The following is a 26,927-nucleotide window of genomic DNA, read 5'->3' as shown; positions in this document are numbered from 1 at the left end:
GTTATAATAATATAACTCATGTTGTTATAATAATATAACTCATGTTGTTATAATAATATAACTCATGTTGTTATAATAATATAACTCATGTTGTTATAATAATATAACTCATGTTGTTATAATAATATAACTCATGTTGTTATAATAATATAACTCATGTTGTTATAATAATATAACTCATGTTATAATAATATAACTCATGTTGTTATAATAATATAACTCATGTTGTTATAATAATATAACTCATGTTATAATAATATAACTCATGTTGTTATAATAATATAACTCATGTTGTTATAATAATATAACTCATGTTGTTATAATAATATAACTCATGTTGTTATAATAATATAACTCATGTTATAATAATATAACTCATGTTGTTATAATAATATAACTCATGTTGTTATAATAATATAACTCATGTTGTTATAATAATATAACTCATGTTGTTATAATAATATAACTCATGTTGTTATAATAATATAACTCATGTTGTTATAATAATATAACTCATGTTGTTATGACAGCAGAGTTCCGCCTCAGCACTCAAAAGCAAAACATTTGTCCTTGGTTTAAAACATCCTCCCCTGCATGCAAACAAATACTTGTACACCTGTCAGTCCTGTCAACAAAAGGTGAGGTACGGTGTGGACTGTACACCTGTCAGTCCTGTCAACCATGTGTGAGGCGTTTAAGGACGTGTACGCCTGTCAGTCCTGTCAACCATGTGTGAGGCGTTTAAGGACGTGTACGCCTGTCAGTCCTGTCAACCATGTGTGAGGCGTTTAAGGACGTGTACGCCTGTCAGTCCTGTCAACCATGTGTGAGGCGTTTAAGGACGTGTACGCCTGTCAGTCCTGTCAACCATGTGTGAGGCGTTTAAGGACTTGTACACCTGTCAGTCCTGTCAACCATGTGTGAGGCGTTTAAGGACTTGTACACCTGTCAGTCCTGTCAACCATGTGCGAGGTGCGTGCGTCCCACTCACCAGGCTTCTTGTTGACGTCGGCAGTAAAGAGCCAGTCGGACGCCTTCTTGGCGTCTGGGCCGGTGAGATAGAACTTTCCAAAGTAGGACATGTTGAAGACGGCCACACCGTGTCTGCACGACAGGCACTCACTCTTAATCTGCACGGTTCAAAACAAAGAATCAATCTCTAAAAAGACTCAACTGTGAGAAGGTGGCGCTAAAGTCGTTACCAGGTCATGATGAGGAGGGAAGTCAAAGGTGTACTCTTTGCCCAGCAGCTCCTTGTACTTGTACTCCTGGTTCTTCTTGACCTCGTATGCACCGTAATAATCGTAGTCTTTCACCTTCAACACCACAGGGAGGAAGAAGACACAAGTGAAGGAAGAAGACAAGTGAAGGAAGAAGACAAGTGAAGGAAGAAAACACAAGTGAAGGAAGAAAACACAAGTGAATGAAGAAGACACAAGTGAATGAAGAAGACATAATGAATGAAGAAGACACAAATGAAGGAAGAAGACAAAAGTGAAGGAAGAAGACAAGTGAAGGAAGAAGACAAGTGAAGGAAGAAGACACAAGTGAAGGAAGAAGACACAAGTGAAGGAAGAAGACACAAATGAAGGAAGAAGACAAGTGAATGAAGAAGACACAAGTGAATGAAGAAGACACAAGTGAAGGAAGAAGACACAAATGAAGGAAGAAGACAAGTGAATGAAGAAGACACAAGTGAATGAAGAAGACACAAGTAAAAGAAGAAGACACAAGTGAAGGAAGAAGACAAGTGAAGGAAGAAAACACAAGTGAAGGAAGAAAACACAAGTGAATGAAGAAGACACAAGTGAATGAAGAAGACACAAGTGAATGAAGAAGACATAATGAATGAAGAAGACACAAATGAAGGAAGAAGACAAAAGTGAAGGAAGAAGACAAGTGAAGGAAGAAGACACAAGTGAATGAAGAAGACACAAGTAAAAGAAGAAGACACAAGTGAAGGAAGAAGACACAAGTCAAGGAAGAAGACACAAGTGAAGGAAGAAGACACAAGTGAAGAAAGAAGACAAGTGAATGAAGAAGACAAGTAAAAGAAGAAGACACAAATGAAGGAAGAAGACACAAGTGAAGGAAGAAGACAAGTGAAGGAGGAAGACAAAAGTGAAGGAAGAAGACAAGTGAAAGACGAAGACACAAGTGAAGGAAGAAGATATAAATGAAGGAAAAATACACAAGTGAAGAAAGAAGACAAGTGAAAGAAGAAGACACAAGTGAAAGAAGAAGACACAAATGAAGGAAGAAGACAAAAGTGAAGGAAGAAGACAAGTGAAGGAAGAAGACACAAGTGAATGAAGAAGACAAGTGAATGAAGAAGACACAAGTGAAGGAAGAAGACACAAATGAAGGAAGAAGACAAGTGAATGAAGAAGACACAAGTGAATGAAGAAGACACAAGTAAAAGAAGAAGACACAAGTGAAGGAAGAAGACACAAGTGAAGGAAGAAGACACAAGTGAAGGAAGAAGACACAAGTGAAGAAAGAAAACAAGTGAATGAAGAAGACAAGTAAAAGAAGGAGACACAAATGAAGGAAGAAGACACAAGTGAAGGAAGAAGACAAGTGAAGGAGGAAGACAAAAGTGAAGGAAGAAGACAAGTGAAAGAAGAAGACACAAGTGAAAGAAGAAGACACAAATGAAGGAAGAAGACACAAATGAAGGAAGAAGACAAGTGAAGGAGAAGGACACAAGTGAAGGAGGCAAACGCAAGTGAAGAAAGAAGACACAGTTAAGTCAGAAGACACAAGTGAAGGAAGAAGACACAAGTGAAGGAAGAAGACGAGTGAAAGAAGAAGACACAAATGAAGGAAGAAGACAAGTGAAGGAGGAGGACACAAGTGAAGGAAGAAGACACAAGTGAAGGAAGAAGACAAGGAAGTTTTGGGACATTGTCTTATTAGATGGTGAGTGTGTACCTAATCATGTGGCCTGTTTACACTGTCCTATTGGATGGTGAGGGTGTCCCTAATCATGTGGCCTGTTTACACTGTCATATTGGATGGTGAGGGTGTACCTAATCATGTGGCCTGTTTACACTGTCATATTGGATGGTGAGGGTGTACCTAATCATGTGGCCTGTTTACACTGTCATATTGGATGGTGAGGGTGTACCTAATCATGTGGCCTGTTTACACTGTCCTATTGGATGGTGAGGGTGTCCCTAATCATGTGGCCTGTTTACACTGTCATATTGGATGGTGAGGGTGTACCTAATCATGTGGCCTGTTTGCACTGTCATATTGGATGGTGAGGGTGTCCCTAATCATGTGGCCTATTTACACTGTCATATTGGATGGTGAGGGTGTCCCTAATCATGTGGCCTGTTTACACTGTCATATTGGATGGTGAGGGTGTCCCTAATCATGTGGCCTGTTTACACTGTCATATTGGATGGTGAGGGTGTCCCTAATCATGTGGCCTGTTTACACTGTCATATTGGATGGTGAGGGTGTACCTAATCATGTGTCCTGTTTACACTGTCATATTGGATGGTGAGGGTGTACCTAATCATGTGGCCTGTTTACACTGTCATATTGGATGGTGAGGGTGTACCTAATCATGTGGCCTGTTTGCACTGTCATATTGGATGGTGAGGGTGTCCCTAATCATGTGTCCTATTTACACTGTCATATTGGATGGTGAGGGTGTCCCTAATCATGTGGCCTGTTTACACTGTCATATTGGATGGTGAGGGTGTCCCTAATCATGTGGCCTGTTTACACTGTCATATTGGATGGTGAGGGTGTCCCTAATCATGTGGCCTGTTTACACTGTCATATTGGATGGTGAGGGTGTACCTAATCATGTGGCCTGTTTGCACTGTTGTACTGGATAGTGAGGGTGTACCTAATCATGTGGCCTGTTTACACTCTCCTATTGGAAGGTGAGGGTGTACCTAATCATGTGGCCTGTTTGCACTGTTGTATTGGATGGTGAGGGTGTACCTAATCATGTGGCCTGTTTACACTGTCATATTGGATGGTGAGGGTGTCCCTAATCATGTGGCCTGTTTACACTGTCATATTGGATGGTGAGGGTGTCCCTAATCATGTGGCCTGTTTACACTGTCATATTGGATGGTGAGGGTGTCCCTAATCATGTGGCCTGTTTACACTGTCATATTGGATGGTGAGGGTGTACCTAATCATGTGGCCTGTTTGCACTGTTGTACTGGATAGTGAGGGTGTACCTAATCATGTGGCCTGTTTACACTCTCCTATTGGAAGGTGAGGGTGTACCTAATCATGTGGCCTGTTTGCACTGTTGTATTGGATGGTGAGGGTGTACCTAATCATGTGGCCTGTTTACACTGTCATATTGGATGGTGAGGGTGTGCCTAATCATGTGGCCTGTTTGCACTGTTGTATTGGATGGTGAGGGTGTACCTAATCATGTGGCCTGTTTACACTGTCATATTGGATGGTGAGGGTGTACCTAATCATGTGGCCTGTTTGCACTGTCTTATTGGATGGTGAGGGTGTCCCTAATCATGTGGCCTGTTTGCACTGTCTTATTGGATGGTGAGGGTGTCCCTAATCATGTGGCCTGTTTGCACTGTCCTATTGGAAGGTGAGGGTGTCCCTAATCATGTTGCCTGTTTGCACTGTCTTATTGGATGGTGAGGGTGTCCCTAATCATGTGGCCTGTTTGCACTGTCTTATTGGATGGTGAGGGTGTCCCTAATCATGTGGCCTGTTTGCACTGTCCTATTGGAAGGTGAGGGTGTCCCTAATCATGTGGCCTGTTTGCACTGTCTTATTGGATGGTGAGGGTGTCCCTAATCATGTGGCCTGTTTGCACTGTCTTATTGGATGGTGAGGGTGTCCCTAATCATGTGGCCTGTTTGCACTGTCCTATTGGAAGGTGAGGGTGTCCCTAATCATGTGGCCTGTTTGCACTGTCATATTGGATGGTGAGGGTGTACCTAATCATGTGGCCTATTTACACTGTCATATTGGATGGTGAGGGTGTACCTAATCATGTGGCCTGTTTGCACTGTTGTACTGGATAGTGAGGGTGTACCTAATCATGTGGCCTGTTTACACTCTCCTATTGGAAGGTGAGGGTGTACCTAATCATGTGGCCTGTTTGCACTGTTGTATTGGATGGTGAGGGTGTACCTAATCATGTGGCCTGTTTACACTGTCATATTGGATGGTGAGGGTGTGCCTAATCATGTGGCCTGTTTGCACTGTTGTATTGGATGGTGAGGGTGTACCTAATCATGTGGCCTGTTTACACTGTCATATTGGATGGTGAGGGTGTGCCTAATCATGTGGCCTGTTTACACTGTCATATTGGATGGTGAGGGTGTACCTAATCATGTGTCCTGTTTACACTGTCATATTGGATGGTGAGGGTGTACCTAATCATGTGGCCTGTTTACACTGTCATATTGGATGGTGAGGGTGTACCTAATCATGTGGCCTGTTTGCACTGTCATATTGGATGGTGAGGGTGTCCCTAATCATGTGTCCTATTTACACTGTCATATTGGATGGTGAGGGTGTCCCTAATCATGTGGCCTGTTTACACTGTCATATTGGATGGTGAGGGTGTCCCTAATCATGTGGCCTGTTTACACTGTCATATTGGATGGTGAGGGTGTCCCTAATCATGTGGCCTGTTTACACTGTCATATTGGATGGTGAGGGTGTACCTAATCATGTGGCCTGTTTGCACTGTTGTACTGGATAGTGAGGGTGTACCTAATCATGTGGCCTGTTTACACTCTCCTATTGGAAGGTGAGGGTGTACCTAATCATGTGGCCTGTTTGCACTGTTGTATTGGATGGTGAGGGTGTACCTAATCATGTGGCCTGTTTACACTGTCATATTGGATGGTGAGGGTGTACCTAATCATGTGGCCTGTTTACACTGTCATATTGGATGGTGAGGGTGTACCTAATCATGTGGCCTGTTTACACTGTCCTATTGGATGGTGAGGGTGTCCCTAATCATGTGGCCTGTTTACACTGTCATATTGGATGGTGAGGGTGTACCTAATCATGTGGCCTGTTTGCACTGTCATATTGGATGGTGAGGGTGTCCCTAATCATGTGGCCTATTTACACTGTCATATTGGATGGTGAGGGTGTCCCTAATCATGTGGCCTGTTTACACTGTCATATTGGATGGTGAGGGTGTCCCTAATCATGTGGCCTGTTTACACTGTCATATTGGATGGTGAGGGTGTCCCTAATCATGTGGCCTGTTTACACTGTCATATTGGATGGTGAGGGTGTACCTAATCATGTGTCCTGTTTACACTGTCATATTGGATGGTGAGGGTGTACCTAATCATGTGGCCTGTTTACACTGTCATATTGGATGGTGAGGGTGTACCTAATCATGTGGCCTGTTTGCACTGTCATATTGGATGGTGAGGGTGTCCCTAATCATGTGTCCTATTTACACTGTCATATTGGATGGTGAGGGTGTCCCTAATCATGTGGCCTGTTTACACTGTCATATTGGATGGTGAGGGTGTCCCTAATCATGTGGCCTGTTTACACTGTCATATTGGATGGTGAGGGTGTCCCTAATCATGTGGCCTGTTTACACTGTCATATTGGATGGTGAGGGTGTACCTAATCATGTGGCCTGTTTGCACTGTTGTACTGGATAGTGAGGGTGTACCTAATCATGTGGCCTGTTTACACTCTCCTATTGGAAGGTGAGGGTGTACCTAATCATGTGGCCTGTTTGCACTGTTGTATTGGATGGTGAGGGTGTACCTAATCATGTGGCCTGTTTACACTGTCATATTGGATGGTGAGGGTGTCCCTAATCATGTGGCCTGTTTACACTGTCATATTGGATGGTGAGGGTGTCCCTAATCATGTGGCCTGTTTACACTGTCATATTGGATGGTGAGGGTGTCCCTAATCATGTGGCCTGTTTACACTGTCATATTGGATGGTGAGGGTGTACCTAATCATGTGGCCTGTTTGCACTGTTGTACTGGATAGTGAGGGTGTACCTAATCATGTGGCCTGTTTACACTCTCCTATTGGAAGGTGAGGGTGTACCTAATCATGTGGCCTGTTTGCACTGTTGTATTGGATGGTGAGGGTGTACCTAATCATGTGGCCTGTTTACACTGTCATATTGGATGGTGAGGGTGTGCCTAATCATGTGGCCTGTTTGCACTGTTGTATTGGATGGTGAGGGTGTACCTAATCATGTGGCCTGTTTACACTGTCATATTGGATGGTGAGGGTGTACCTAATCATGTGGCCTGTTTGCACTGTCTTATTGGATGGTGAGGGTGTCCCTAATCATGTGGCCTGTTTGCACTGTCTTATTGGATGGTGAGGGTGTCCCTAATCATGTGGCCTGTTTGCACTGTCCTATTGGAAGGTGAGGGTGTCCCTAATCATGTTGCCTGTTTGCACTGTCTTATTGGATGGTGAGGGTGTCCCTAATCATGTGGCCTGTTTGCACTGTCTTATTGGATGGTGAGGGTGTCCCTAATCATGTGGCCTGTTTGCACTGTCCTATTGGAAGGTGAGGGTGTCCCTAATCATGTGGCCTGTTTGCACTGTCTTATTGGATGGTGAGGGTGTCCCTAATCATGTGGCCTGTTTGCACTGTCTTATTGGATGGTGAGGGTGTCCCTAATCATGTGGCCTGTTTGCACTGTCCTATTGGAAGGTGAGGGTGTCCCTAATCATGTGGCCTGTTTGCACTGTCATATTGGATGGTGAGGGTGTACCTAATCATGTGGCCTATTTACACTGTCATATTGGATGGTGAGGGTGTACCTAATCATGTGGCCTGTTTGCACTGTTGTACTGGATAGTGAGGGTGTACCTAATCATGTGGCCTGTTTACACTCTCCTATTGGAAGGTGAGGGTGTACCTAATCATGTGGCCTGTTTGCACTGTTGTATTGGATGGTGAGGGTGTACCTAATCATGTGGCCTGTTTACACTGTCATATTGGATGGTGAGGGTGTGCCTAATCATGTGGCCTGTTTGCACTGTTGTATTGGATGGTGAGGGTGTACCTAATCATGTGGCCTGTTTACACTGTCATATTGGATGGTGAGGGTGTGCCTAATCATGTGGCCTGTTTACACTGTCATATTGGATGGTGAGGGTGTACCTAATCATGTGTCCTGTTTACACTGTCATATTGGATGGTGAGGGTGTACCTAATCATGTGGCCTGTTTACACTGTCATATTGGATGGTGAGGGTGTACCTAATCATGTGGCCTGTTTGCACTGTCATATTGGATGGTGAGGGTGTCCCTAATCATGTGTCCTATTTACACTGTCATATTGGATGGTGAGGGTGTCCCTAATCATGTGGCCTGTTTACACTGTCATATTGGATGGTGAGGGTGTCCCTAATCATGTGGCCTGTTTACACTGTCATATTGGATGGTGAGGGTGTCCCTAATCATGTGGCCTGTTTACACTGTCATATTGGATGGTGAGGGTGTACCTAATCATGTGGCCTGTTTGCACTGTTGTACTGGATAGTGAGGGTGTACCTAATCATGTGGCCTGTTTACACTCTCCTATTGGAAGGTGAGGGTGTACCTAATCATGTGGCCTGTTTGCACTGTTGTATTGGATGGTGAGGGTGTACCTAATCATGTGGCCTGTTTACACTGTCATATTGGATGGTGAGGGTGTCCCTAATCATGTGGCCTGTTTACACTGTCATATTGGATGGTGAGGGTGTCCCTAATCATGTGGCCTGTTTACACTGTCATATTGGATGGTGAGGGTGTCCCTAATCATGTGGCCTGTTTACACTGTCATATTGGATGGTGAGGGTGTACCTAATCATGTGGCCTGTTTGCACTGTTGTACTGGATAGTGAGGGTGTACCTAATCATGTGGCCTGTTTACACTCTCCTATTGGAAGGTGAGGGTGTACCTAATCATGTGGCCTGTTTGCACTGTTGTATTGGATGGTGAGGGTGTACCTAATCATGTGGCCTGTTTACACTGTCATATTGGATGGTGAGGGTGTGCCTAATCATGTGGCCTGTTTGCACTGTTGTATTGGATGGTGAGGGTGTACCTAATCATGTGGCCTGTTTACACTGTCATATTGGATGGTGAGGGTGTACCTAATCATGTGGCCTGTTTGCACTGTCTTATTGGATGGTGAGGGTGTCCCTAATCATGTGGCCTGTTTGCACTGTCTTATTGGATGGTGAGGGTGTCCCTAATCATGTGGCCTGTTTGCACTGTCCTATTGGAAGGTGAGGGTGTCCCTAATCATGTGGCCTGTTTGCACTGTCTTATTGGATGGTGAGGGTGTCCCTAATCATGTGGCCTGTTTGCACTGTCTTATTGGATGGTGAGGGTGTCCCTAATCATGTGGCCTGTTTGCACTGTCCTATTGGAAGGTGAGGGTGTCCCTAATCATGTGGCCTGTTTGCACTGTCTTATTGGATGGTGAGGGTGTCCCTAATCATGTGGCCTGTTTGCACTGTCTTATTGGATGGTGAGGGTGTCCCTAATCATGTGGCCTGTTTGCACTGTCCTATTGGAAGGTGAGGGTGTCCCTAATCATGTGGCCTGTTTGCACTGTCATATTGGATGGTGAGGGTGTACCTAATCATGTGGCCTATTTACACTGTCATATTGGATGGTGAGGGTGTACCTAATCATGTGGCCTGTTTGCACTGTTGTACTGGATAGTGAGGGTGTACCTAATCATGTGGCCTGTTTACACTCTCCTATTGGAAGGTGAGGGTGTACCTAATCATGTGGCCTGTTTGCACTGTTGTATTGGATGGTGAGGGTGTACCTAATCATGTGGCCTGTTTACACTGTCATATTGGATGGTGAGGGTGTGCCTAATCATGTGGCCTGTTTGCACTGTTGTATTGGATGGTGAGGGTGTACCTAATCATGTGGCCTGTTTACACTGTCATATTGGATGGTGAGGGTGTACCTAATCATGTGGCCTGTTTGCACTGTCTTATTGGATGGTGAGGGTGTCCCTAATCATGTGGCCTGTTTGCACTGTCTTATTGGATGGTGAGGGTGTCCCTAATCATGTGGCCTGTTTGCACTGTCTTATTGGATGGTGAGGGTGTCCCTAATCATGTGGCCTGTTTGCACTGTCCTATTGGAAGGTGAGGGTGTCCCTAATCATGTGGCCTGTTTGCACTGTCTTATTGGATGGTGAGGGTGTCCCTAATCATGTGGCCTGTTTGCACTGTCTTATTGGATGGTGAGGGTGTCCCTAATCATGTGGCCTGTTTGCACTGTCCTATTGGAAGGTGAGGGTGTCCCTAATCATGTGGCCTGTTTGCACTGTCATATTGGATGGTGAGGGTGTACCTAATCATGTGGCCTATTTACACTGTCATATTGGATGGTGAGGGTGTACCTAATCATGTGGCCTATTTACACTGTCATATTGGAAGGTGAGGGTGTACCTAATCATGTGGCCTATTTACACTGTCATATTGGATGGTGAGGGTGTACCTAATCATGTGGCCTATTTACACTGTCCTATTGGATGGCGAGGGTGTACCTAATCATGTGGCCTATTTACACTGTCCTATTGGATGGCGAGGGTGTCCCTAATCATGTGGCCTATTTACACTGTCATATTGGAAGGTGAGGGTGTACCTAATCATGTGGCCTGTTTACGCTGTCATATTGGATGGTGAGGGTGTACCTAATCATGTGGCCTGTTTGCACTGTCTTATTGGATGGTGAGGGTGTCCCTAATCATGTGGCCTGTTTGCACTGTCTTATTGGATGGTGAGGGTGTCCCTAATCATGTGGCCTGTTTGCACTGTCCTATTGGAAGGTGAGGGTGTCCCTAATCATGTGGCCTGTTTGCACTGTCTTATTGGATGGTGAGGGTGTCCCTAATCATGTGGCCTGTTTGCACTGTCTTATTGGAAGGTGAGGGTGTCCCTAATCATGTGGCCTGTTTGCACTGTCTTATTGGATGGTGAGGGTGTCCCTAATCATGTGGCCTGTTTGCACTGTCTTATTGGAAGGTGAGGGTGTCCCTAATCATGTGGCCTGTTTACACTGTCGTATTGGATGGTGAGGGTGTACCTAATCATGTGGCCTGTCTACACTGTCATATTGGATGGTGAGGGTGTCCCTAATCATGTGGCCTGTTTGCACTGTCTTATTGGATGGTGAGGGTGTACCTAATCATGTGGCCTGTTTACACTGTCTTATTGGATGGTGAGGGTGTACCTAATCATGTGGCCTGTTTGCACTGTCATATTGGATGGTGAGTGTGTACCTAATCATGTGGCCTGTTTACACTGTCATATTGGATGGTGAGTGTGTACCTAATCATGTGGCCTGTTTACACTGTCATATTGGATGGTGAGGGTGTCCCTAATCATGTGTCCTGTCTACACTGTGGTACTGGATGGTGAGGGTGTGCCTAATCATGTGTCTGTATGGTGAGGGTGTGCCTAATCATGTGTCTGGATGGTCACCTGAGCGGGTCCATCCCTGGTGAACCAGCCCGGTCTCTCCCAGCCGTGTCTCTCCTGGAAGACGCAGCCCTGCTCCATCAGCACCTGGACACACACAAACTTATCCACAAATGTTCCCTAATAGCTTTTAGATGTTGCATCTTAAAATGATTGTAATTATCAGTCAGCTACAAAGTAAGTCAAATCCAACAATGCCATATTACAGTAGCTTGGTTTCACATAAGTAAGTCAAATCCAACAATGCCATATTATAGTACCTTGGTTTCACATAAGTAAGTCAAATCCAACAATGCCATATTACAGTACCTTGGTTTCACATAAGTAAGTCAAATCCAACAATGTCATATTACAGTAGCTTGGTTTCACATAAGTAAGTCAAATCCAACAATGCCATATTATAGTACCTTGGTTTCACATAAGTAAGTCAAATCCAACAATGTCATATTACAGTAGCTTGGTTTCACATAAGTAAGTCAAATCCAACAATGCCATATTATAGTACCTTGGTTTCACATAAGTAAGTCAAATCCAACAATGCCATATTACAGTACCTTGGTTTCACATAAGTAAGTCAAATCCAACAATGCCATATTACAGTAGCTTGGTTTCACATAAGTAAGTCAAATCCAACAATGCCATATTATAGTACCTTGGTTTCACATAAGTAAGTCAAATCCAACAATGCCATATTATAGTACCTTGGTTTCACATAAGTAAGTCAAATCCAACAATGCCATATTATAGTACCTTGGTTTCACATAAGTAAGTCAAATCCAACAATGCCATATTACAGTAGCTTGGTTTCACATAAGTAAGTCAAATCCAACAATGCCATATTATAGTACCTTGGTTTCACATAAGTAAGTCAAATCCAACAATGCCATATTACAGTAGCTTGGTTTCACATAAGTAAGTCAAATCCAACAATGCCATATTATAGTACCTTGGTTTCACATAAGTAAGTCAAATCCAATAATGCCATATTATAGTACCTTGGTTTCACATAAGTAAGTCAAATCCAACAATGCCATATTACAGTAGCTTGGTTTCACATAAGTAAGTCAAATCCAACAATGCCATATTACAGTCGCTTGGTTTCACATAAGTAAGTCAAATCCAACAATGCCATATTATAGTACCTTGGTTTCACATAAGTAAGTCAAATCCAATAATGCCATATTATAGTACCTTGGTTTCACATAAGTAAGTCAAATCCAACAATGCCATATTACAGTAGCTTGGTTTCACATAAGTAAGTCAAATCCAACAATGCCATATTACAGTACCTTGGTTTCACATAAGTTAGTCAAATCCAACAATGCCATATTATAGTACCTTGGTTTCACATAAGTAAGTCAAATCCAACAATGCCATATTACAGTAGCTTGGTTTCACATAAGTAAGTCAAATCCAACAATGCCATATTATAGTACCTTGGTTTCACATAAGTAAGTCAAATCCAACAATGCCATATTATAGTACCTTGGTTTCACATAAGTAAGTCAAATCCAACAATGCCATATTACAGTACCTTGGTTTCACATAAGTTAGTCAAATCCAACAATGCCATATTATAGTACCTTGGTTTCACATAAGTAAGTCAAATCCAACAATGCCATATTACAGTAGCTTGGTTTCACATAAGTAAGTCAAATCCAACAATGCCATATTATAGTACCTTGGTTTCACATAAGTAAGTCAAATCCAACAATGCCATATTACAGTACCTTGGTTTCACATAAGTAAGTCAAATCCAACAATGCCATATTATAGTACCTTGGTTTCACATAAGTAAGTCAAATCCAACAATGCCATATTATAGTACCTTGGTTTCACATAAGTAAGTCAAATCCAACAATGCCATATTACAGTAGCTTGGTTTCAAATAAGCAAGTCAAATCCAACAATGCCATATTACAGTAGCTTGGTTTCACATAAGTAAGTCAAATCCAACAATGCCATATTACAGTAGCTTGGTTTCACATAAGTAAGTCAAATCCAACAATGCCATATTATAGTACCCTGGTTTCACATAAGTAAGTCAAATCCAACAATGCCATATTACAGTAGCTTGGTTTCACATAAGTAAGTCAAATCCAACAATGCCATATTATAGTACCCTGGTTTCACATAAGTAAGTCAAATCCAACAATGCCATATTACAGTAGCTTGGTTTCACATAAGTAAGTCAAATCCAACAATGCCATATTACAGTAGTTTGGTTTCACATAAGTAAGTCAAATCCAACAATGCCATATTATAGTACCTTGGTTTCACATAAGTAAGTCAAATCCAACAATGCCATATTATAGTACCCTGGTTTCACATAAGTAAGTCAAATCCAACAATGCCATATTACAGTAGCTTGGTTTCACATAAGTAAGTCAAATCCAACAATGCCATATTACAGTAGTTTGGTTTCACATAAGTAAGTCAAATCCAACAATGCCATATTATAGTACCTTGGTTTCACATAAGTAAGTCAAATCCAACAATGCCATATTACAGTACCTTGGTTTCACATAAGTAAGTCAAATCCAACAATGCCATATTACAGTAGCTTGGTTTCACATAAGTAAGTCAAATCCAACAATGCCATATTATAGTACCTTGGTTTCACATAAGTAAGTCAAATCCAACAATGCCATATTATAGTACCTTGGTTTCACATAAGTAAGTCAAATCCAACAATGCCATATTACAGTAGCTTGGTTTCACATAAGCAAGTCAAATCCAACAATGCCATATTACAGTAGCTTGGTTTCACATAAGTAAGTCAAATCCAACAATGCCATATTACAGTAGCTTGGTTTCACATAAGTAAGTCAAATCCAACAATGCCATATTACAGTAGCTTGGTTTCACATAAGTAAGTCAAATCCAACAATGCCATATTACAGTAGCTTGGTTTCACATAAGTAAGTCAAATCCAACAATGCCATATTATAGTACCTTGGTTTCACATAAGTAAGTCAAATCCAACAATGCCATATTACAGTAGCTTGGTTTCACATAAGCAAGTCAAATCCAACAATGCCATATTACAGTAGCTTGGTTTCACATAAGTAAGTCAAATCCAACAATGCCATATTACAGTAGCTTGGTTTCACATAAGTAAGTCAAATCCAACAATGCCATATTACAGTAGCTTGGTTTCACATAAGTAAGTCAAATCCAACAATGCCATATTACAGTAGCTTGGTTTCACATAAGTAAGTCAAATCCAACAATGCCATATTATAGTACCTTGGTTTCACATAAGTAAGTCAAATCCAACAATGCCATATTACAGTAGCTTGGTTTCACATAAGTAAGTCAAATCCAACAATGCCATATTATAGTACCTTGGTTTCACATAAGTAAGTCAAATCCAACAATGCCATATTACAGTAGCTTGGTTTCACATAAGTAAGTCAAATCCAACAATGCCATATTACAGTACCTTGGTTTCACATAAGTAAGTCAAATCCAACAATGCCATATTATAGTACCCTGGTTTCACATAAGTAAGTCAAATCCAACAATGCCATATTACAGTAGCTTGGTTTCACATAAGTAAGTCAAATCCAACAATGCCATATTACAGTACCTTGGTTTCACATAAGTAAGTCAAATCCAACAATGCCATATTACAGTAGCTTGGTTTCACATAAGTAAGTCAAATCCAACAATGCCATATTATAGTACCTTGGTTTCACATAAGTAAGTCAAATCCAACAATGCCATATTACAGTACCTTGGTTTCACATAAGTAAGTCAAATCCAACAATGCCATATTACAGTACCTTGGTTTCACATAAGTAAGTCAAATCCAACAATGCCATATTACAGTACCTTGGTTTCACATAAGTAAGTCAAATCCAACAATGCCATATTACAGTAGCTTGGTTTCACATAAGTAAGTCAAATCCAACAATGCCATATTACAGTAGCTTGGTTTCACATAAGTAAGTCAAATCCAACAATGCCATATTATAGTACCTTGGTTTCACATAAGTAAGTCAAATCCAACAATGCCATATTACAGTAGCTTGGTTTCACATAAGTAAGTCAAATCCAACAATGCCATATTATAGTACCTTGGTTTCACATAAGTAAGTCAAATCCAACAATGCCATATTACAGTAGCTTGGTTTCACATAAGTAAGTCAAATCCAACAATGCCATATTATAGTACCTTGGTTTCACATAAGTAAGTCAAATCCAACAATGCCATATTATAGTACCTTGGTTTCACATAAGTAAGTCAAATCCAACAATGCCATATTATAGTACCTTGGTTTCACATAAGTAAGTCAAATCCAACAATGCCATATTATAGTACCGTGGTTTCACATAAGTAAGTCAAATCCAACAATGCCATATTACAGTAGCTTGGTTTCACATAAGTAAGTCAAATCCAACAATGCCATATTACAGTAGCTTGGTTTCACATAAGTAAGTCAAATCCAACAATGCCATATTATAGTACCTTGGTTTCACATAAGTAAGTCAAATCCAACAATGCCATATTATAGTACCTTGGTTTCACATAAGTAAGTCAAATCCAACAATGCCATATTATAGTACCTTGGTTTCACATAAGTAAGTCAAATCCAACAATGCCATATTATAGTACCTTGGTTTCACATAAGTAAGTCAAATCCAACAATGCCATATTACAGTACCTTGGTTTCACATAAGTAAGTCAAATCCAACAATGCCATATTACAGTAGCTTGGTTTCACATAAGTAAGTCAAATCCAACAATGCCATATTATAGTACCTTGGTTTCACATAAGTAAGTCAAATCCAACAATGCCATATTATAGTACCTTGGTTTCACATAAGTAAGTCAAATCCAACAATGCCATATTACAGTAGCTTGGTTTCACATAAGCAAGTCAAATCCAACAATGCCATATTACAGTAGCTTGGTTTCACATAAGTAAGTCAAATCCAACAATGCCATATTACAGTAGCTTGGTTTCACATAAGTAAGTCAAATCCAACAATGCCATATTACAGTAGCTTGGTTTCACATAAGTAAGTCAAATCCAACAATGCCATATTACAGTAGCTTGGTTTCACATAAGTAAGTCAAATCCAACAATGCCATATTATAGTACCTTGGTTTCACATAAGTAAGTCAAATCCAACAATGCCATATTACAGTAGCTTGGTTTCACATAAGCAAGTCAAATCCAACAATGCCATATTACAGTAGCTTGGTTTCACATAAGTAAGTCAAATCCAACAATGCCATATTACAGTAGCTTGGTTTCACATAAGTAAGTCAAATCCAACAATGCCATATTACAGTAGCTTGGTTTCACATAAGCAAGTCAAATCCAACAATGCCATATTACAGTAGCTTGGTTTCACATAAGTAAGTCAAATCCAACAATGCCATATTACAGTAGCTTGGTTTCACATAAGTAAGTCAAATCCAACAATGCCATATTATAGTACCTTGGTTTCACATAAGTAAGTCAAATCCAACAATGCCATATTACAGTAGCTTGGTTTCACATAAGTAAGTCAAATCCAACAATGCCATATTACAGTAGCTTGGTTTCACATAAGTAAGTCAAATCCAACAATGCCATATTACAGTAGCTTGGTTTCACATAAGCAAGTCAAATCCAACAATGCCATATTACAGTAGCTTGGTTTCACATAAGTAAGTCAAATCCAACAATGCCATATTACAGTAGCTTGGTTTCACATAAGTAAGTCAAATCCAACAATGCCATATTATAGTACCTTGGTTTCACATAAGTAAGTCAAATCCAACAATGCCATATTACAGTAGCTTGGTTTCACATAAGTAAGTCAAATCCAACAATGCCATATTATAGTACCTTGGTTTCACATAAGTAAGTCAAATCCAACAATGCCATATTACAGTAGCTTGGTTTCACATAAGTAAGTCAAATCCAACAATGCCATATTACAGTACCTTGGTTTCACATAAGTAAGTCAAATCCAACAATGCCATATTATAGTACCCTGGTTTCACATAAGTAAGTCAAATCCAACAATGCCATATTACAGTAGCTTGGTTTCACATAAGTAAGTCAAATCCAACAATGCCATATTATAGTACCTTGGTTTCACATAAGTAAGTCAAATCCAACAATGCCATATTACAGTACCTTGGTTTCACATAAGTAAGTCAAATCCAACAATGCCATATTACAGTACCTTGGTTTCACATAAGTAAGTCAAATCCAACAATGCCATATTACAGTACCTTGGTTTCACATAAGTAAGTCAAATCCAACAATGCCATATTACAGTAGCTTGGTTTCACATAAGTAAGTCAAATCCAACAATGCCATATTACAGTAGCTTGGTTTCACATAAGTAAGTCAAATCCAACAATGCCATATTATAGTACCTTGGTTTCACATAAGTAAGTCAAATCCAACAATGCCATATTACAGTAGCTTGGTTTCACATAAGTAAGTCAAATCCAACAATGCCATATTATAGTACCTTGGTTTCACATAAGTAAGTCAAATCCAACAATGCCATATTACAGTAGCTTGGTTTCACATAAGTAAGTCAAATCCAACAATGCCATATTATAGTACCTTGGTTTCACATAAGTAAGTCAAATCCAACAATGCCATATTATAGTACCTTGGTTTCACATAAGTAAGTCAAATCCAACAATGCCATATTATAGTACCTTGGTTTCACATAAGTAAGTCAAATCCAACAATGCCATATTATAGTACCTTGGTTTCACATAAGTAAGTCAAATCCAACAATGCCATATTATAGTACCGTGGTTTCACATAAGTAAGTCAAATCCAACAATGCCATATTACAGTAGCTTGGTTTCACATAAGTAAGTCAAATCCAACAATGCCATATTACAGTAGCTTGGTTTCACATAAGTAAGTCAAATCCAACAATGCCATATTATAGTACCTTGGTTTCACATAAGTAAGTCAAATCCAACAATGCCATATTATAGTACCTTGGTTTCACATAAGTAAGTCAAATCCAACAATGCCATATTACAGTAGCTCGGTTTCACATAAGTAAGTCAAATCCAACAATGCCATATTATAGTACCTTGGTTTCACATAAGTAAGTCAAATCCAACAATGCCATATTACAGTACCTTGGTTTTTAAGTAAGGCTCCATTTCCAAAAATGTGCTAGCTTGATGCTAAAATACATTGGCTTTGCTGTTGACATGCTAATAAATAGCATTAGCGATTACACCTGGCATTATTGACACCTCTAAAAGTGTTAAAAGTACAATAAGATGCACGTAAGTGCCTCACTTACAGTGTTGACACTTTTTAGGGCGCAACAAGAGAGTAGATTCAGCAGAGACGGAGCTGACGAGCTAATATGTAAACTATACGCTACTGCCATCTAGTATCTGGAACTTGTAACTGTAATTGCAATTCAATGTTGGATTTACAAATGAAACTTGGTACTTGACGCATGCTAGCTGTTAGCATGCTAACTTTCTTTTAGCTAATTTTGCATGCATATGCTTTATAGTCATATTACTTGGTATTTGACGCAAGCTAGCTGTTAGCATGCTAACATTTTTTTTTAGCTAATTCTGCAGGCGTATGCTTCATAGTCATATTACTTGGTACTTGATGCATGTTAACATTTTTTTTGAAGCTAATTTTGCTTGCATACAATTAATAGTCATTACTTGGTACTTGACACATGCAAACTGTTATCATGCTAACTTTTTTTTTAGCTAACTTTGCATGCATAGTCATATTACTTGGTAGTTGACACATGCTAACTTTTTGCATGCAAACTTTTTTAGCTAATTTTGCATGCATATGCTTCCTTGGTACTAGATGCAAGCTAGCTGTTAGCATGCTAACTTTTTTCTTTTTTTTTTAGCTAATTCTGCAGGTATACTCTTCATAGTCATATTACTTGATGCATGCTAGCTGATAGCATGCTACCTTTTTTTTTTTAGCTAATTTTGCATGCATATGCTTCATAGCCATATTACTTGGTACCTGACGCAAGCTAGCTGTTAGCATGTTAACTTTTTGTTGCTAATTCTGCAGGCATACACTTTTTAGTCACATTATTTGGTACTTGATGCAGGTTAGCTGTTAGCATGCTAACTTTTTTTTTAAACTAATGTTACATGCATACGCTTCATAGTCATATTATGTGGTAACTCATGCATGCTAGCTCTTAGCATAACTTGTTTTGCATTACTTTTGCATGCACATGCTTCATAGTCCTATAACTTGGTATTTGACATGTTTTAGCTAAGTCTGCAGGCCTACGCTTCATAGTCATATTACTTGATACTTGACACATGCTAGCTGTTAGAATGCTAACTTTTTTCAGCCACTTTTGCATGCATACGCTTCATAGTCGTACAACTTTTTGTTAGACAGATGCTAACTCTTAGCACGCTACCTTTTTTTTGGCTAATTTTCCATGCAAACACTTCATAGTCTTATTACTCAGTACTTGACGCATTCTAGTTGTTGGCATGCTAACGTTAGCATTTAGGTTAGGCTCGCGCATTTCAGCATCCACACGCAATTTCTCCTGAAATGATATCCTAGTTTGTTTTTTGTGTCGTGTTCTCACCCGGAATTTGTTTCTTTTGTCTGGAAAATGTGTGACGGGCCAATAAAAAACCAAGCTGCGGGTTGCAAATGGTTGATTTAGAATAAAAATATATTTAACCTTTTCCATTTTAAATATTAACACTAAACTAGTAATAAAACGTATCCTACTTTTGATTGTAATTATCCATCCATCCATCCATCTTCTTCCGCTTATCCGAGGTCGGGTCGCGGGGGCAGCAGCCTAAGCAGGGAAGCCCAGACTTCCCTCTCCCCAGCCACTTCGTCCAGCTCTTCCTGTGGGACCCCGAGGCGTTCCCAGGCCAGCCGGGAGACATAGTCTTCCCAACGTGTCCTGGGTCTTCCCCGCGGCCTCCTACCGGTCGGACGTGCCCTAAACACCTCCCTAGGGAGGCGTTCGGGTGGCATCCTGACCAGATGCCCGAACCACCTCATCTGGCTCCTCTCGATGTGGAGGAGCAGCGGCTTTACTTTGAGCTCCTCCCGGATGGCAGAGCTTCTTACCCTATCTCTAAGGGAGAGCCCCGCCACCCGGCGGAGGAAACTCATTTCGGCCGCTTGTACCCGTGATCTTGTCCTTTCGGTCATAACCCAAAGCTCATGACCATAGGTGAGGATGGGAACGTAGATCGACCGGTAAATTGAGAGCCTTGCCTTCCGGCTCAGCTCCTTCTTCACCACAACGGATCGATACAGCGTCCGCATTACTGAAGACGCCGCACCGATCCGCCTGTCGATCTCACGATCCACTCTTCCCCCACTCGTAAACAAGACTCCGAGGTACTTGAACTCCTCCACTTGGGGCAAGATCTCCTCCCCAACCCGGAGATGGCACTCCACCCTTTTCCGGGCGAGAACCATGGACTCGGACTTGGAGGTGCTGATTCTCATCCCAGTCGCTTCACACTCAGCTGCGAACCGATCCAGTGAGAGCTGAAGATCCTGGCCAGATGAAGCCATCAGGACCACATCATCTGCAAAAAGCAGAGACCTAATCCTGCAGCCACCAAACCAGATCCCCTCAACGCCATGACTGCGCCTAGAAATTCTGTCCATAAAAGTTATGAACAGAATCGGTGACAAAGGGCAGCCTTGGCGGAGTCCAACCCTCACTGGAAACGTGTCCGACTTACTACCGGCAATGCGGACCAAGCTCTGGCACTGATCATACAGGGAGCGGACTGCCACAATCAGACAGTCCGATACCCCGTACTCTCTGAGCACTCCCCACAGGACTTCCCGAGGGACACGGTCGAATGCCTTCTCCAAGTCCACAAAACACATGTAGACTGGTTGGGCAAACTCCCATGCACCCTCAAGGACCCTGCCGAGAGTATAGAGCTGGTCCACAGTTCCACGACCAGGACGAAAACCACACTGTTCCTCCTGAATCCGAGGTTCGACTATCCGGCGTAGCCTCCTCTCCAGTACACCTGAATAGACCTTACCGGGAAGGCTGAGGAGTGTGATCCCACGATAGTTAGAACACACCCTCCGGATCCCCTTCTTAAAGAGAGGAACCACCACCCCGGTCTGCCAATCCAGTGGTACCGCCCCCGATGCTGCAGAGTCTTGTCAACCAAGACAGCCCCACAGCATCCAGAGCCTTAAGGAACTCCGGGCGGATCTCATCCACCCCCGGGGCCTTGCCACCGAGGAGCTTTTTAACTACCTCAGCAACCTCAGCCCCAGAAATAAGAGAGCCCACCACAGACTCCCCAGGCACTGCTTCCTCATAGGAAGACGTGTTGGTGGGATTGAGGAGGTCTTCGAAGTATTCCCTCCACCGATCCACAACATCCGCAGTCGAGGTCAGCAGAACACCATCCTCGCCATACACGGTGTTGATAGTGCACTGCTTTCCCTTCCTGAGGCGGCGGATGGTGGTCCAGAATTGCTTCGAAGCCGTCCGGAAGTCGTTTTCCATGGCCTCACCGAACTCCTCCCATGTCCGAGTTTTTGCCTCTGCGACCGCTGAAGCCGCACACCGCTTGGCCTGTCGGTACTTGTCCGCTGCCTCAGGAGATTGTAATTATATTTAATAAATATAGCCCCTAACTTTTTAGATATACATTAATTATTAAAATATAATAGAAACATTTAATAATATTTTTTGTATTCCATGTTTCTTAAACAAACTGTCAATAAAATTAAAGTGCAAATGAAAATACAGATTCACCACTTTAGTCGTCATTTTTGCGCTTAAACTTGTCTATGATTTTAGCTTCTGTTTGTTTGATATTGTCATTACTGCCACCAGTGGTGGGAAAGTGTATTACAACTGAGTAACCCAACTATGGATTATGAAACACTGACGCAGATTATGCTTTCAAATAAAAACCAGCGATTGTAAAGTTGTGGATCTAAAATAAGACGCCTGCTGGAGGTGACAGTCGCCCACAGCGAACCGGAGCTGCCAAACCTTCCCACACTTGGCTATATTTACCGTCTGCGCTGGCGAGCGTGAAGCAGAACCCAGTTCGGCCTCCCGAGAGCGTCTCGTTAGCTGCAGAGAAACGGCTTTAAGTCGCCCTCGGATACGTGGTCAGCAACTCGTTTAGCAACTAATGGAGGTGATTTTCCCCGGGCTGGAAATAAAATACGGCGTCAGCAAGGTCTGGTTGCTAGGCGATTGGCCCTCGGCGCGTGATTAGGGCTACACGAGGGTCCGTTTCACGGCGAGCGTGCGCTCAGGCTTCATCAGCGGCGGCAGGCTGGTTAGCAAGAAAGAAGAGTGCTATAAAGAAGATACTGGAAAATGCACTCTCACGTTTTGACACACCCTCCCATGTAAACAAGGTGTCCCTAAACTTTTGAGTGGTACAAGATTAATATTAAGTCGAACATTTTGATGGGCCTGCTATCTGTGCCCTGGTCGCCGGACTTACAGGTAAAAGCCAGTAAATTAGAATATTTTGAAAAACTTGATTTATTTCAGTAATTGCATTCAAAAGGTGTAACTTGTACATTATATTTATTCATTGCACACAGACTGATGCATTCAAATGTTTATTTCATTTAATTTTGATGATTTGAAGTGGCAACAAATGAAAATCCAAAATTCCGTGTGTCACAAAATTAGAATATTACTTAAGGCTAATACAAAAAAGGGATTTTTAGAAATGTTGGCCAACTGAAAAGTATGAAAATGAAAAATATGAGCATGTTCAATACTCAATACTTGGTTGGAGCTCCTTTTGCCTCAATTACTGCGTTAATGCGGCGTGGCATGGAGTCGATGAGTTTCTGGCACTGCTCAGGTGTTATGAGAGCCCAAGTTGCTCTGATAGTGGCCTTCAACTCTTCTGCGTTTTTGGGTCTGGCATTCTGCATCTTCCTTTTCACAATACCCCACAGATTTTCTATGGGGCTAAGGTCAGGGGAGTTGGCGGGCCAATTTAGAACAGAAATACCATGGTCCGTAAACCAGGCACGGGTAGATTTTGCGCTGTGTGCAGGCGCCAAGTCCTGTTGGAACTTGAAATCTCCATCTCCATAGAGCAGGTCAGCAGCAGGAAGCATGAAGTGCTCTAAAACTTGCTGGTAGACGGCTGCGTTGACCCTGGATCTCAGGAAACAGAGTGGACCGACACCAGCAGATGACATGGCACCCCAAACCATACTGATGGTGGAAACTTTACACTAGACTTCAGGCAACGTGGATCCTGTGCCTCTCCTGTCTTCCTCCAGACTCTGGGACCTCGATTTCCAAAGGAAATGCAAAATTTGCATGGTTGGGTGATGGTTTGGGGTGCCATGTCATCTGCTGGTGTCGGTCCACTCTGTTTCCTGAGATCCAGGGTCAACGCAGCCGTCTACCAGCAAGTTTTAGAGCACTTCATGCTTCCTGCTGCTGACCTGCTCTATGGAGATGGAGATTTCAAGTTCCAACAGGACTTGGCGCCTGCACACAGCGCAAAATCTACCCGTGCCTGGTTTACGGACCATGGTATTTCTGTTCTAAATTGGCCCGCCAACTCCCCTGACCTTAGCCCCATAGAAAATCTGTGGGGTATTGTGAAAAGGAAGATGCAGAATGCCAGACCCAAAAACGCAGAAGAGTTGAAGGCCACTATCAGAGCAACCTGGGCTCTCATAACACCTGAGCAGTGCCAGAAACTCATCGACTCCATGCCACGCCGCATTAACGCAGTAATTGAGGCAAAAGGAGCTCCAACCAAGTATTGAGTATTGTACATGCTCATATTTTTCATTTTCATACTTTTCAGTTGGCCAACATTTCTAAAAATCCCTTTTTTGTATTAGCCTTAAGTAATATTCTAATTTTGTGACACACGGAATTTTGGATTTTCATTTGTTGCCACTTCAAATCATCAAAATTAAATGAAATAAACATTTGAATGCATCAGTCTGTGTGCAATGAATAAATATAATGTACAAGTTACACCTTTTGAATGCAATTACTGAAATAAATCAAGTTTTTCAAAATATTCTAATTTACTGGCTTTTACCTGTATTAGATGGTGTCTGAAGCCGTCACATTTAGGTAAAACTGTACAAAACAAGCCACAGAGCTAGCCTAAAACACTAGCAGGTTTACATGAAAATGCTATCACTTAGCATGTGTGCTAACGATAGCACGATTACAGTCAGCATGTTTCATATACCAAGTTATATGACTCACAGGTGTACGGCTGCAGAAGTAGAAAAAAGTGTCAAATTAGATGAAAAAGTTAGCTTGCTAGCATGCTATTGTTTGCATGCTAACAGGTAACAAATGTCACATACCAAGTTAATAATACCTGGGATTTATATAGCGCTTTTCTAAATACCCAAAGTCGCTTTACATGTGTGTGTGTGGGGGGAACGATAAAAACAACTTTATTAGAAAAAAAATATATAAATAAAAATAAAAATAAATAAATAAATAAGAGACACCTAGGGCAGGGTCAATTTGGAAAGGCTAATGTGAAGAGGTGAGTTTTTAGGGTGGCTTTGAAGGTAGGGAGGGAGGGGGCATCTCTGATGTGCCTGGGGAGAGCGTTCCAGAGAGAGGGGGCAGCCACGGAGAAGGCCCTGTCGCCCCAGGTTCGGCGCCTGGTCTTGGGGACCTCAAGGAGGCCGGCATCACTAGACCTGAGGGAACGGGATGGGACGTGTGGCTGGAGGAGGTCAGAGAGGTAGGGTGGTGCCAGGTTATGGAGTGCCTTGTAGGTGGTGAGGAGTATTTTAAAGGTGATTCTGTATTTGACAGGCAGCCAGTGGAGGTCATGAAGGACAGGTGTGATGTGCTCTCTGGAGCGGGTTCCGGTGAGCAGGCGGGCAGCAGAGTTCTGGACGTATTGCAGTTTGTTGAGGGTTTTGGAGGTCAGAATCAGAATCAGAATCAGCTTTATTGTCATTACGCAAGGTAACGAGATTGAGGCCATTCCATACAGTGCGATGTGTGCATGCTAGAAAAACAATGTGCAAATATATACAAATTTAAAAAAATGTAGAAGTGCAATGAATATGGTGTGAAATTAATATATACATGAAAAAACAAAACAAAAACAGGGTGGTTGGTGGAATGGGTTATTGCACCGAAGAGAAGGCAGTTATGAGGGACAATGGGGCAGTCCGTTCAGGATGGTTATGGCCCTGGGGAAGAAGCTGTTCTTTAGCCTGTTTGTTTTGGTTTTAATGCACCTGTAGCGCTTCCCAGAGGGCAGCAGGTGGAACAGGTCAGAGCCAGGGTGGGTGCTGTCCTTGATGATGGCACTGGCTCTGTTGAGGCAGCGGGAGGTGTAGATGTCCGTCAGAGAGGGGAGAGGGCGGCCGATGATCTTCTGAGCCGTCTTGACCACTCTTTGCAGCCTCTCCCTGTCTGCTGCAGTGCAGCTGCCGTACCATACCGTAATACAGTAGGTCAGCAGGCTCTCGATGGACGAGCGGTAGAAGGTCAGCAGCAGGTCAGGCTTCAGGTTGTACTTCCCGAGGACTCTAAGGAAGTGTAGCCGCTGCTGAGCCTTCTTGATGATTGATGTGGTGTTGACTGTCCAGGAGAAGTCATTAGAGATGTGGACTCCAAGGTACCTGAAGGTGTGGACCCTCTCTACACGCTCGCCGTTGATGTAGAGGGGGGCAGGGTCGGTGCTGCTCCTCCTGAAGTCGACGATGATCTCTCTGGTCTTGCTGGTGTTGAGAGCGAGGTTGTTCTCCGAAGACCAGGCCGTCAGCTTCAGGACCTCCTCTCTGTAGGCAGCCTCGTCACCCCTGGAGATGAGCCCGACCACTGTGGTATCGTCGGCAAACTTGACGGTAAGGTTGTCACTGTGGGCCGGACTGCAGTCATGGGTGTAAAGGCAGTAGAGGAGGGGGCTCAGCACACAGCCCTGTGGGGAGCCGATGCTCAGCGTGCGGGAGGATGAGAGGTGCGGGCCAAGTCTCACATTCTGGAGTCGGTCCGTTAGGAAGTCCCTTATCCAGGCGTTTGTGAGAGGGGGGAGGCCAAGAGTGTCCAGTGATGCCGTAGAGGATGCTGTTGCAGTAGTCTAGCCGGGATGAGATGAAGGCGTGGATGAGGGTTTCGGCAGCAGAGGATGTGAGGGAGGGCCGGAGACGGGCAATGTTTCTGAGGTGGAAGAATGCAGTTTTGGTGATGTGGTTTACGTGGGGGAGGAGTGAAAGGGTAGGGTCGAAAATTACACCTAGATTGCGGATGTGGGTGGAGGTAGTGACAAGGGAGCCGTCGATGTTTAATGAAAAGTCCTGAGTGGAGCGAGTGAGGGAGTCGGGGCCAATGATAATTATTTCAGATTTGTTGCAGTTGAGTTTTAGAAAGTTTTTTTTGCATCCAGGTTTTTATGTCTGTGAGGCAGGTGGTGAGGGTGGAGTGGGTGGCTGTGGTGATGGTCGTGGTGGAAATGTATAGTT

The 26,927-nt window shown here is 42.5% G+C and overlaps 1 protein-coding gene across 1 annotated transcript in view; it reads right to left on the bottom strand.

Annotated features, from left to right (window-relative positions):
• The window catches only part of sardh (sarcosine dehydrogenase), a 149,750-nt gene that overhangs the window by 28,762 nt on the left and 94,061 nt on the right, over positions 1-26,927 (bottom strand). Inside the window, exons 13-15 of the mRNA XM_061931931.2 lie at positions 11,467-11,550; positions 1,203-1,316; positions 992-1,130 (exon numbers count right to left, since the gene is read on the bottom strand). Coding sequence (XP_061787915.1) covers positions 992-1,130; positions 1,203-1,316; positions 11,467-11,550 — 337 coding nt within the window. The remainder of the gene's footprint in view (positions 1-991; positions 1,131-1,202; positions 1,317-11,466; positions 11,551-26,927) is intronic.

Source organism: Nerophis lumbriciformis, linkage group LG39 (assembly GCF_033978685.3).
Source record: "Nerophis lumbriciformis linkage group LG39, RoL_Nlum_v2.1, whole genome shotgun sequence".
NCBI lineage: Eukaryota > Metazoa > Chordata > Actinopteri > Syngnathiformes > Syngnathidae > Nerophis > Nerophis lumbriciformis.
The sequence above is the reverse complement of the archived record's forward strand: the minus strand, read 5'-3'. Positions and strand labels throughout refer to the sequence as shown.